Here is a 12,933-nt window from a genome sequence, read left to right as displayed (position 1 = left end):
TGGTCACTAACCTGAGAATGTAAAGGTTGAGGAGTTTTTTCCATCTCAATATTAATCTATTGCTTCTCAAGAAAGTTGTACATTATAAATATGTTTGTTTATTTTTATTAGCACTATTTAGACACCAATCAGTACCATTAAACCAGAAATTTAGATGTGTACCCTGTAAAGAAGGACAAGGGTAAAGAAAATCTTATTTTTCTCTATCAAAAACACAAAGTGTACTTGAGAGAGAGATTAATGGCTTTCTGATTGATCAATCAATGACGTTTCAGTGAGGAACATGTTGATTCAGTGGGTAGTGTTATAAAGGCTCCATGCTGGCTGATCACAGTTGTGTCAGTGAGAAGTGTCTCCATGGAGCCAGTCCTGGTCCTGGTGCTCAGTCTCTCCTGTCTGCTTCTCCTCTCACACTGGAGACAGAGCTCTGAGAGAAGAAAGCTCCCTCCTGGTCCCACCCCTCTCCCAATTATTGGCAATTTCCTCCAGATAGATGCAAAGAACATCAGCCAATCCTTGACCAATGTAAGTATTCTTTGTGCTCTTCCAATACCTTGATAAGGAACATAAATTGAAAGCTGTTTTAAATGAAAATCTAGTATAAGAGGAATATTGCTATAAATAATCACGAAGTCAAAGCTCTTGCAAAGTATTGTGTACCTCACAAGTTTTACAGGTGTATCTTGTCAGGAATTCAATAATGAATGTGGATTCAGATGAAAAGATATTTATTTCACTGTATTTTATGAAGAAAGAAAAAATGCCCATAAAATTGCACAATTTTTGAATATTTACTATCTTAAAAATAAAACAAAAAGCAGCCTTTTCCATTATTTTTGGTTGAAGGTCAATAGTGAGTAATATTTTATTCAATAACTCAGGTAGAACTTTAGACATGTATTTTATTGAGGTTATCTATTTGATGTTGAACTCTAAAGAACTAACTGATCCCTAATTTAACTAATTACCAATAGACAGAATAACACAAGAAATGCAAGAAAGAAGCCAAGCTTTCAGCATATGTGGTGATATTTATATCCAGTTTTAAATTTTGCAAAACCTAAGTCTGGGGCTAAGAATGCTGCCAGAGAAGGGCCTGTTTCTCCAGGAAACACTGCATGCCTGTGGTGCAGCTGCGGTGGTGCCCACTCTCTGTGTTTGTAGTAGCAGTTGCCAAATCTGGACTGCTCAACAGAATCATTTGTGATGACTTACAAATTTACATTTCAAAAATGAGTGGGCCTAGCTTTGTTGCTGTATTTCTGCATCATTTCATCTATTTCATTGGTCTACTTGTGTATTTTTTTTGTGAGTAACAGACAGTGTATATTACTATGGCTATATAATATAATTTGAGGTCAGGTATTGATATACCTACAGTGTTTTTACTCCTTAGGAGTGCTTTGACTATTATTGGTTCTTTGTGGTCCCTTATGCAGTCTTCTATTGTTTTTCTAAACCTGTAAATATGGCATTAGAAGTTTGATGTATAGCATTAAATCTGTAAATAAAGAAGTATGTGTTTCCTAGTATGGGTGTTTTGTTCCTTGGTTTCTGATTCTTCTCTGGTCTTCTGGCTGGAGTGGCCTGTGTTTGAGGAGAGGGTCTCCACACCTGTAGGCTGGACTTCTGTAGGTCACAGTGGAGTGGCCTCTGTTCAAACAGGGCAATTCTGCCGGAGTTGGGGGACTGGGACATGGTAGGTAGGATGGGAGGGGTGATTGTGGTAGGGTGGTTAGGCACTGAGGGAGTGAGGGCAGTCAGTATGCGGGTGGGTGGCCTACATGGAGTTCTGGTTGCCAGCTTCCTGCTTAATGTTTTAATGTGAAAATTTGTTGTAATACTTATATAACAACTACGTGAGCTCTGAGCCATTACAGGGTTCACTGTAGGCGATCAATAACTGATACTCTCCATAGTGTGATAAAAATAGGCTTCAGAACCATTTGAGGCTCAGTTTCACCTGAATAAAAAAAAATTAAAATACCGATAAAACACTGATAATACCAGTGTGAATGAGGTTGACTCCATGGAGATTAAAGTGACTTTTTTTGTTTATATTTACACTTTTCTTTCCTATTTCCAGCTTTCAAAAGTCTATGGCCCTGTGTTCACCTTGTACTTGGGCAGGAAGCCCACTGTTGTGTTGCATGGGTATGAAGCAGTGAAGGAAGCTCTGATTGATCATGGGGAGGAGTTTGCTGGAAGAGGAAGCTTTCCAATAGCTGATAGAGTTTCTAAAGGCCTTGGTAAGTAGTTGTACACATTCATGTGAGTGCTGCACAGTGTTTACAGTGGAAGTGAAGATAAAAGGTGTGGACTTCTTCCTTAGGTACACTTTGGACCTCTCTGTTGTTTCCACCCATCAGATCTTTCATCTATTTCTAGTGTTTTACCATTTCGTTTAGGCATTATTTTTAGCAATGGAAGCAGGTGGAAAGAGATAAGGCGGAATTTGGGCATGGGTAAAAGGACCATTGAGGACCGTGTTCAGGAGGAAGCACAGTGTCTTGTGGAGGAACTGAGGAAAACCAATGGTAAGTGTAAGTTTATGCATTTGTATCTTAGTCTAGGTATGTGTGTATGTCATGTTGATCATATTCTATGCTAAATTTTTCTTTGTTTTTAAACAGAGACAGTGAATATAGGTTTCATGTTAATTTTCTCCTGAGCTGCAGAACTATGCATTTCCCATTAGCACAAGTGTAATTTTTCTTTGTGGATCATTCTGTGGATCACAGAATAAGTACTATTGATAATGGTGACAATGCCCAATCAGAGGATATTTGTTTTCATTTTCTTGATTTACAGAGGTTTAACCAAATTAATTGAGCAGTGCCGGGTTTCTTGTAGGTCAATATTTACAATCCTGGGTAACAATGATGTGATTTACGGTTTTCATTTCTTTTTTTTTCTTTTTCATTTTTCTTTATTTAGAAAATTTCTACTCACTCTACATACCACAAACAGATCCCACTTCCTCCCTCCTCCTACCTCCCAGCCCTCCGTCCCAAACCACCCCACATCCCCACATTCCCCAAATCAAGGTCTCCCATGGGGAGTCAGCAGAGGCTGGCACACTGAGCCTAGGTAGGTCAAAGCCCTTCCCCCACTGCACCAAGGCTGAGCAAGGTGTCACACCACAGGCACTGGGCTCCCAAAAGCCTGCCCATGCACTGGGGACAGATCCTGATCCCCCTGCCTGGGTGTCCCCCAAAACAGTTCAAGCCAAACAACCGTCTTCTGTATCCAGAGGGCCTAGTCCTGTCCCGTGGGGGCTCCAACAGTCTTGTGGATACTCTGTCATCATAGAGCCTTTGTCTGGTGACTGATGGAGGCAGATGCAGAGATCCACAGCCAGGTGCCCAGCTGAGCAATCTGGGAATCCAGTGGATGAGAGAGAGAAGGGATTCTGATGGCGGGGAACATCGAGATCATGATGGGAAGATGTGCAGAGATGAGCAGCCACACTAGTGGTTTTCATTTCTTAACCGAGTGTAATAGAATTTTCATCGATTATTGTATCTACTATAGCATGTTATCAAAATTGTATTGCTATTTGTTTAAAATTTTTATTACTTTGTGACTCTTACACAATATTTTGATTGTGATCAGCTACCAACTACTCTGAGATACACTTCCACTTTTCTCTACCCTACTTTGTGTTGTCTCTTTATTTTAATATCCACCAAACCTCCTTTGTGTTTGACATATATGATCATTTTAGAAAATTTTTGTTAGTGCTTTCAGAATTTAGTACTTGTTTAAAAATATGTTTAAATTGAAATAGAATTACATAATTCCCCCTTTCTCCTTCTATCCCTTCCCAAATGCCCTCCCTTTTCCCTTCTCACGTCTTTCACAATCTCAAGTTGATAGTCTCTTTTTCTTTATTATTGTATATATGTATATACATGTGCACATACGTGTAAAAACTCTCAGGTACTCTTTGTTGTTGGATATGATACATATGATTTCAGGGATGACCACTCTGCACTTGGACAACCAATAAGAAAGCTTAAGCTTTGGAGAAGATAGTTATCCTTACCCCAGGAGTCATTAGTTGTGTGGAGTTCCCTGTTTTGGGGAAGGACTCTGTGAAAATTTTTCTTTCCATATTATCACATCTATTGATTTTGCCATTTTTCCTTTCTTGTTTTCCAATCGTTTCTAGGACAGAAAGTTTAGTAGTAGACTTCTTGATATTCTGGTTCTTACAATCTTTCTGCCTCCTCTTCTGTGATGTTTCCTGAGTCAGAGATGTAAGAGTTGTGATGTATTTGTATCTGTTGAGGCTGGGATTCCCACAATCTGTTGTCTGCTTTATATCCAACTGTGGCTCTAGGATGGACTCCCTTTGCTGTAGAAAGAGATCTCTTTAATAAGGGGTGGTAGCTACACTTACCTATGCATACAAGGATATGACTTAGAATGTAGTAAAGAATTATGCTGGTCAAGCAAACCCTATAGTAGATACTTTTATAAGGCCCATCACCTCACTAGCCCCATAAAGTTGTCTCATTATTGATCACATTCTTCCTCCCTCCTCTAATTCTTCCCATATCTACCCACCTTTTCTTCCTGACTGTTTTTTTTTTATAATTTTTTCCACAAAGGCCAATTTGTGCTGTTCAAATATTCTTGTATGTGTGACTTTCTACCAATCCATGGTTGATTTATCAGGGTCTATACTCTAAGAGAAAATTTACCCTTCCTTTTCCAGAAACTAATGATTGCCAATAACACCTATATTAGGGGTAGAACTTAACACTGACTCACCTTCTTTTGAGAGCTAAGTACTGCCAGAAGCTTCTTGACTGTTGGTGGGATTTTGTACCCACTTCTCTCCATACTGTGAATTAGTCTTGTTTAAACTTACATGGGTCTTGTGAATGTTGTCACAACTGTTTTAAATTGACTAGTGCTGATGTCTTTATGTGTTCAGGAGACACTGTTTCCTTTTAGTCACCCACCACCTCTGCCTTTTTCTGTCCCTTCTTCTGTAATGATCCCTCAGCCTTAGGAAACAGCAGTGAGATACAGATATCCTATTTATGGCTGAGCATTCCATAGTCTTTTTTGCTCTGTGCCTTCAGTAGCTATGGGTCTCTGTGTTAATCATCACCTACTGCAAATAGGAGCTTGGCTGATATGGGTTGAGAGATGCATTAATCCATAGATATTACTGTAATTTATTTGAAGTTGATTAATAGTATGTCAATTTAGCAGAGTGATAGTAGATTCTCCCTTAAAGTTGATGATATGTCTAGGCACAGCGCCTTGACCTGATAATGGTGCCAAGTATAGGATTTATCTCATGAAACAGGATTAAACCAAAAATAATGTTGTTTGTAACCTCCATGGTGTTCATGCTCACTGTGGCACCAGTTGATATGTCTTGCCAGGCAAGTTGCTTTTGTTACTTGCAGAGTTTATGTCTGGGTGATATTGATCATTACTTTTCTCTTCTTGTAGCCCACATAGTACCTTCCAGCACTATGAGAGCTAGCCTGTATCAAAAATTTTAGAAATCTAAAATTAATAACTTAATGACACACCTTAAATCTTCAAACATAATGAATAAATAATACCATAAGAAGTTAGATAGGAAGAAGGCTGGGTATGGTGGTGCATGCTTTGAATCCTAGCACTCAGGAGTTAGACACAGGTAGATAACTGTGAGTTTGAGGCCAGAATGATCTACATAATAAATTCCTGGATAGCCAGGGCTGTTCTTTTCTCAAATCAAAACAATAACGAAGACGTAACAAGAGGAAATAATAAAAATCAAGAATGAAATAAATTAACGGTGTAAAAACAAACAAAAATGCAGAGAATCAACGAAGAGTTGATTGTATGAAACGATTAACCAGATTTTTAAATCAAATTACCCGAAAGAGAAAGATGCACCAAATAGTTAAAACTGCAGATAATTTGGGAGACATTACAACACACATGATCTCTCTGTGTAGCTCTGGCTGTCCTGGAACTCACTCTATAGGCTAGTCTGGCCTCAAACCTACGGAGTTCCATCTGTCTCTGACTCTTGAGTGCTGGAAAGGTGTGTGCCACTATTGTTTTAAAAAAATGTTAAGCGGCACTGGTTAACATGCAGAAAGGTCATGAGGCATGAGCCACAACATAACCCAGTATCAGAGCTTTATTAGGAGAAAGGGCGAGGGGTGGGGGGGACAAAAGAACCACACCTGGGGAAGAAGCCTATGCAGAGAGCAAAGAGAAAGAGATAGAGAGTGGAGGGAGGAGAGAACAGAGAAGAGAGGAGTCTATGTCTGGCATTTTAAGGATTCCCGTGCACATGCGCAGGTGGGCTTACAGAGCTACACCATGCATGCCCTGATTGCATGACTGTGCTGTGCGTATTTGTGCAATCTCGCAGTGTACTGATGACATAAGACGAAGACCGCTTGCTTAGCTACTGAACTGCGCATGCATGGTCATGCAGCTGGAGGAGTGGCCAAATCCAAACAGCAACCACTGCCTGTGTCAGGCAGCACCATGAGATCTGACATGCTCTCCTAGCCACCCCACATATATAACACACACACACACACACACACACACACACACACACACACACACACACACTCCCTTAACACATGCACATAAATAATAAAATCTAGAGAAAGAAATTTCCTTATGAGTTTTTGACCTGTAATATCATACACGTGTGATACACAAATTTTAAGCATTATATCAGCATAGTAATTTGATAATAGCGATTGGAAAATGTTTACAAAACTGCAAACCACACTTTTGCACTAATATGCTGTGTAGAGTTTGATAGAACATAATCATTGTTTACTTCTTTTAAAAAATAAACATTATTGCTAATCATACTCCATATAGTCTGGGCTTCATAAAGACATTTCATAGCAGTGTACCATGTGCTTTGAACATGCTCACCTACTATCACCTTTCTGGCCACCCCATTCCCATTTTTCTATTGTATACTCCCCCAGCCTTCTTTGTTATACTTAAAAAGATCACTTATTTTTATTTTATGTGCATAAATGTGGCCTCTGGCAGTTGGATCAGGACTTATCCCCAGTACATGAACCAGCTTTTTGGAGCCCATTGCCTATGGTGGGATACCTTGCTCAGCCTTGATGCAGGTTGGGAGGGGCTTGGTCTTGACCCAGCTTGGTACACCAGCCTGTGATGACTCCCCAAGGGAGGCCTTACCCCCTATGATGAGTGAATGAGCAGTGGTGTGAGGGGGAAATGAGGGATGGGGCAGGAGAAGGTGAGGCAGAGGGAACTGTGATTGGTATGTAAAAATGAAAAAGAAAATTAAATAAGAAATATTTTTTAAAATGTTGGCCTGCCCCCCTATAGAGAGACAGCTGTGTAGCTTGATCTGCTTAAGGGGCCCCCTGGCAGTGGGATCAGAATCAATCCTTGGTGCATGAACAGGCTTTTTGGAGCCCACCACTTATGATGGGACACCTCACAAAGCATTGAGGCAGGGGTAGGGGCTTGGACTTGCCTCTGGTAACTGTACCTACCCATGGGAGGTACATTCTTGTAGGAGGGAATGGGGTGGCTTGGGAGGGGGAGAATGGAGGGGCTGGAGGAGGGAGGAGGGGGATCCTTGATTGTAAAAAAATTAAAAAATTCTTAATTAAAAAAAATGTTTGCCTGCACATCCATGTGTGCACCACTTGTGTGCCTGGTGCCGCAGAAGTGAGAAAATTGTGTCAGACTCCCCTGGAACTGAGAATTACAGACTGTTATGAGCTACCAAGAGGATGCTCAGAACTTAACTTTGGTCCTCTAGAACAGCAGCAAGTTCTTTGAATGCAGAGCTATCTGTCTAGCACTGACCTTGTTATAATTTGTGTCTACTTTTCAAATACTGCATTTACTTCCTGTGGAGCAAAATGTATTGTTTTAAATGATCAAATGAGAAAAGAGAATTCTCTATTACAACACTCATGTTGTTTCCCCCTCTTGGAATTTAACTGTACAATAAAACCTTTCCTTTTATTTAGTAATGTAAACAAATCCACATGGGAGTGGCTGTTCTTAAGATTACACATTATTGTCCTGTGAGGAGGAGGAATTCTCCCCATTTTTTCTTCTCATACCAGAACTCTTCTGCAGTGTTGCCATTTCCTCCTTCCTTGGATCAATACTTGCTTCCTTGGTTACTCATTGTGGCTGCAGATCTTCCAGGTGCACACTCCTCTATTTAAATCCCAGTGTTGCATGACAATTAGGCATTCCAGTAAGGAACAATTCTGTTCTGAATACTAGAAATTTTAGGTTTATAAACCTTTTGTTTTCTTTCAAGTATCAGATAAAAGTGTAAAAATTTGTATAACAGATTTGATCTGTTCTTATTTAAGTAGTGAGGTTGTGGGCAACTCATTTTTAAGATTAAAGTAATATGTTATTCTATATATAGCAAATGCTTAGCTGTTAGTAAAATTGTAGATAAGATATGATTTAAAACTTCTAAGGACTCTTTTTACCTATTAACAGAAGCAAAATGTCTTCTTTGTATATTTTAAAGGTATTTTTTCTAATTGTTTCTAATTCTTCAGGCGCACCCTGTGATCCCACCTTCATCTTGAGCTGTGCTCCATGCAATGTCATCTGCTCCATTATTTTCCAGAATCGTTTTGATTATAAAGATCAGGATTTTCTTAACTTGATGGAAAAAATGGAAGAGAATATCAGGATTCTGAGCTCCCCCTGGTTGCAGGTGAAGTCAAGATCTTTTCCTTTTTAGAACATACAAATAATCTTTCATTTTCATAGTTGAAATTCAATATAGACCAAGAAGTAAGATGAGATGATACCATGGTTCTGAATAGTATATTATGGAAGGAATATCTGGAAGGCAAGTCTAAGCCATTTGCTATACAAATAGCAAAACTGAAAGGCAAATGCCAGGTTGGCTCAAGCCTGCTAGTTCTCTATCCATTGATTTTCCAACTGTTGTCCACAGAACTGTTTGTATAAAGTATTATTGCACTCACATCTAGAAATGTGGTCAGTTGTTCACAGGATATTCTTCTATGCATAATTATCATCCTCTTTTCTATTATTAAACATATCCTCATCATATTACTAGGCAGGAATATTTTTGTTTATAAAAATATTTTCTTAAAAGAATAAGAACATTAATGGCAATGAAATCTGCCAGGAAACACTGTGTAGTTTCAGTGGTTTGATATGTCAGCTGGAATCCTAGTTGACAAGATGAAAGCTAGAAATAAGAAGATGAGTGGTTTAATGCTGTGTGGCCCACACATCTTCTCAGAGTTATCCTAGACTGAACTGGCATCTCCTGAACTATCCATAAAGAATGGCTGTGATCTGGACTGCCCAGTGCAGCAAGGTTTCAGTCAGTTGGGCACTACTATGATGAGTGTGATATGGGAAAGAGAGAGATGGAATGGTTCATGTCATGTGGACAGAGGCGTATCTGAAGAGGTGAAAGCAGTGAGCAGTGGGCTGAGGTGGGTGACTTGATTGCTACCCAGGGCCAAGGTGATGTCTGGGCTTTTGATGCTTCCAAGGTCCATGTCTGGGTTCATGTCCCTATTGCAGTCATAGTCTGTGTTGATGTCCATGGCTGTGATACCACTGATCCCCAAAAGAAAAGGGATCAGTGTACAGTTGGCCTTGCCCCCCCCCCCCACTTTCTACATCACTAGGGAGATCAGGACCTATACCTCCTATGGCCAGCACAGTGGAGTTGATCTTTTTGACATGGGTAGGGTGAGCCAGCACCAAGAATGTGACATTGATCCTGCCCCTCATCTGATATATGGTAGCATGCACAGGGGAAAGATATTCCCCAAGTACAGGTGGGAGAGCTGGCCCTGATATTATAAGAGTGGGAGAGCTGCCCTTGACCCCACCAGCTGCAGAACTCAGGAGAGCAGACTTTGCACTTTGCTTGGGCAGCAGAGTAGAGCCAACACTGTTGGCAGGGGTGTAGGTGAGTCAGCCCCTAAGTTGTGAGTGTGGGAGATAGTGAAGTTGTGGTGTGGTTGGGATAGAAATGCCCCCTTTACTCTTCACTCCTTGCAGCCTGAGGCAGATGAGGGAGCTGACCCTCACCCTTATCATCCGCAGCACTCAGTTAAGCAGGCCATACTCCTAGCCTGGGTAGCACAGTAGAGCTGACCCTGTTGGCAGAGGCATGGGTAAGCTGGCCCTGAGGGTGTGAGAATGGGATAGCTGGCCACACCTCCATTATCTGTCATGTGGTGGAGAGGGAAAGGGAAAAATGACCTCCCCTTGCCATCTGTGGTGGGTGAGGGAGCTGATCCTACCCCTTACCAGCTTCAGCCCCTGAGAAAGTGAGCCCTGCACCTTGCCTGAGCAGTACAGCAGAGCTATTGAGGTAGGGAAGGATGTGCTGAGTGTGAACCAGCCAAGAGAATGTGAGCAAGAGTTTTGGGCCCTCCCCTCATCTGTCTTATGGTAGTATAGGTTGGGGAGAAATTCTCTCCTCCTCGTCACAGACTGTGGCAGGTGAGAAAGCTGTCCCTGCCCTTCACCAGCTGTAGCACATGGGAGAGTGGCCACTGTACCTTGACTGGGTAACACAGTAGATAGAGCAGGCCCTGATGGTGTAAGTGTGGGAGAGCCAACTCTGAGGGCATGAAAGCAGCTCATTGCTATAAGGGGTGAACTAACTTGGGCTATGCCAGAGAGTTCACCTTGGTCCTGAGGATGGTGGAGAACTGAAGGCCTGGCAAATATTGCATCTTCTCAGGCTCAGAAAAAGGATTATGAGTTGGCCCAACCCAACATCCACCCCATCTGTGATCTGCTGGAGCATGTGGAGGGCCTAGTCCTGCAGACCCAGGGCTGCAAGATCTTCACAGCACAGGGCAGAAACAGGATATCCAAGAAGACACTCATTGAGATATCAGTATTTATAGTGTAGCAAAACACAGAGGCCTTTAGCCAGACCAATGATTATTTGCAGTGAACACTTGCAAGTAAAGATATGTGGATAATAGGGGGTACTGCATGACTCACTGTGTTACACTACAGCTTCCACGAGGAATTTTTCTTTTTTTTCTGTTAAATTTTATCTTATTTTATTTTGGGGGGGATGTAAGGGCAGAGGGTGGATATGAGGGGATGAGGAGGTGTGTGAGATCAAGATGCATGATATGAGGGACACAAAGAATAAATAAAAAGAAAGTTAAAGAAAGAATGACTATGATCATAGAGAAACACCTAAGGGCTATGGTACACATTTGCTTTCAAAGCCTCTTGGAGGCTCACCCACTTCTGAATACTAATTTCATGTCATAGGCTGGTTTACAGGAGTTAAATATGTATGTGTTACTTTTATGCTATAAATAATTTGCCCAACTCTCTTCACTTCTGCCATCATATAAAAACTGTAAATGACAGTAATTTACATCATATATTTCATTTTGGGGAATAAATGGTATAAGCTTTCAGTGAATTTTCATAATTATGCTTTATACTAAAAAGGATTCATGAATGTGGGAACTTGATTATAATTCTTGATTTTGGGGCAGGAATTTCTCCCCCAAATCTCTCTACTATCACCTGGAATTGTTACATTCATGAAATAAACATCTCCTCCTTATGTTGGACACCATTTTTCATTCATGCCTGAATCTATAAACCAAAATTGGTCTTGATATATATTATAGATATGTGTATTTCCTCATATCTGTTCATTTAAAAAGTTCTTTGGCCAGGGCTGGAGAGATGGATCAGTGGTTAAAGAGTATGCATTCTTCTTCCAAAGGACCTGAATCCAAATTTCAGCATCCATATAAGGTGTATCAAAACCACTAGCTTCAGGGGATCTGATAGCTTTGGCCTTCAAGGCACCCACACATTGATGGCACACACAGTTATGCATGTATACACACACCACACACACAATTGAAATTAAAACAATACATCCTAACAAAAAAATTCTTGGTCGATTTTGTAGGTCTGCAATAATTTCCCTTCACTAATTGACTATTGTCCAGGAAGTCATCAAAAATTTTTGAAAAATGTTGATTATAATAGAAGTTACCTTTTGGAGAAAATAAAAGAACATCAGGAATCACTGAATGTTGCAAACCCTCGAGATTTTATTGATTATTACCTGATTAAACAAGAGCAGGTAAAATGTTAATGTTAATTTATTTCACTGCTTCAGCTATTTGTGATTTATTGAACACTGAAATGTTTGTCAGAGATGATTTAAGTCAGCAGCATTTTAAAAACAGTTTTAGTATTTATTATGTGCTGGAATGTGTCATACGAATACTGATTACATAAAGGAAAGTTGTTAACTGGAGCACATTCCCTCTGTTCTTTAAAAAGTGTTGCTGAGGAGAAAAATAATACAAAGAGCAGGTAAGATGGGAAAAAATTCTTATTAGGTAGAAAATAACCAACTATCATGGCAGTGTGAAAATTGGCACCATAAATGCACATAGTATGGCTAGATTTCTTGCATGTCAAGTGGATTAAAATTGATCTGGCCATAGTGTTTATTTTAAAATGATAGATATAGGAGTTAATTTCAGAAGCACTAAGTAGTGTATGGAGAGGTATGTGGTGGGAAAGAGTAGGTGTATAGAAGAATGAGGCTTTGAGTACAAGTTAAAGTGAATTTTCACCAAAAGGGGTTAAGGATTGATATCTATTGGGTATCCTATCAGCATGATTTGCATTGGCATTGTGTAGTTTATTCAAAAGACAATTTTCCATTGAATTTCCTTGGGACTCAGTAAAAACCAGCTGCTGTAGATGTTTGGGTTTGGCTGTGGGCATAGATTCTACTCCACTGATCCTAGATTGTCCTTTGCTAGCAGTCTACTACCCTGAGTTCTTCATTACTGCAACTGAGTAACAGTACTTAATATCCCAGCATCTGAGTCCCCTGATGTTGCTGCTTTCTTTTGA

The 12,933-nt window shown here is 40.3% G+C and overlaps 1 protein-coding gene across 3 annotated transcripts in view; it reads left to right on the top strand.

The window, feature by feature from the left end:
• The first annotated feature begins 357 nt into the window (after positions 1–357).
• Positions 358–12,933, top strand: part of LOC128125337 (cytochrome P450 2C25-like) — a 31,130-nt gene continuing 18,554 nt past the window's right edge. Inside the window, exons 1-5 of one of the 3 annotated variants that reach the window (XM_052762638.1) lie at positions 358–525; positions 2,087–2,249; positions 2,409–2,537; positions 8,568–8,728; positions 11,969–12,145. In XM_052762638.1, the coding sequence (XP_052618598.1) occupies positions 358–525; positions 2,087–2,249; positions 2,409–2,537; positions 8,568–8,728; positions 11,969–12,145 (798 nt within the window). The remainder of the gene's footprint in view (positions 526–2,086; positions 2,250–2,408; positions 2,538–8,567; positions 8,729–11,968; positions 12,146–12,933) is intronic. The other 2 variants (XM_052762640.1, XM_052762641.1) reach the window with 2 other exon arrangements.

This window comes from Peromyscus californicus, unplaced genomic scaffold (assembly GCF_007827085.1).
Source record: "Peromyscus californicus insignis strain IS unplaced genomic scaffold, ASM782708v3 Scaffold_4__1_contigs__length_199733344, whole genome shotgun sequence".
NCBI classification, from domain to species: Eukaryota; Metazoa; Chordata; class Mammalia; order Rodentia; family Cricetidae; genus Peromyscus; species Peromyscus californicus.
Note: the sequence above shows the minus strand (reverse complement) of the source record. Positions and strands in the feature narration are given on the sequence as shown.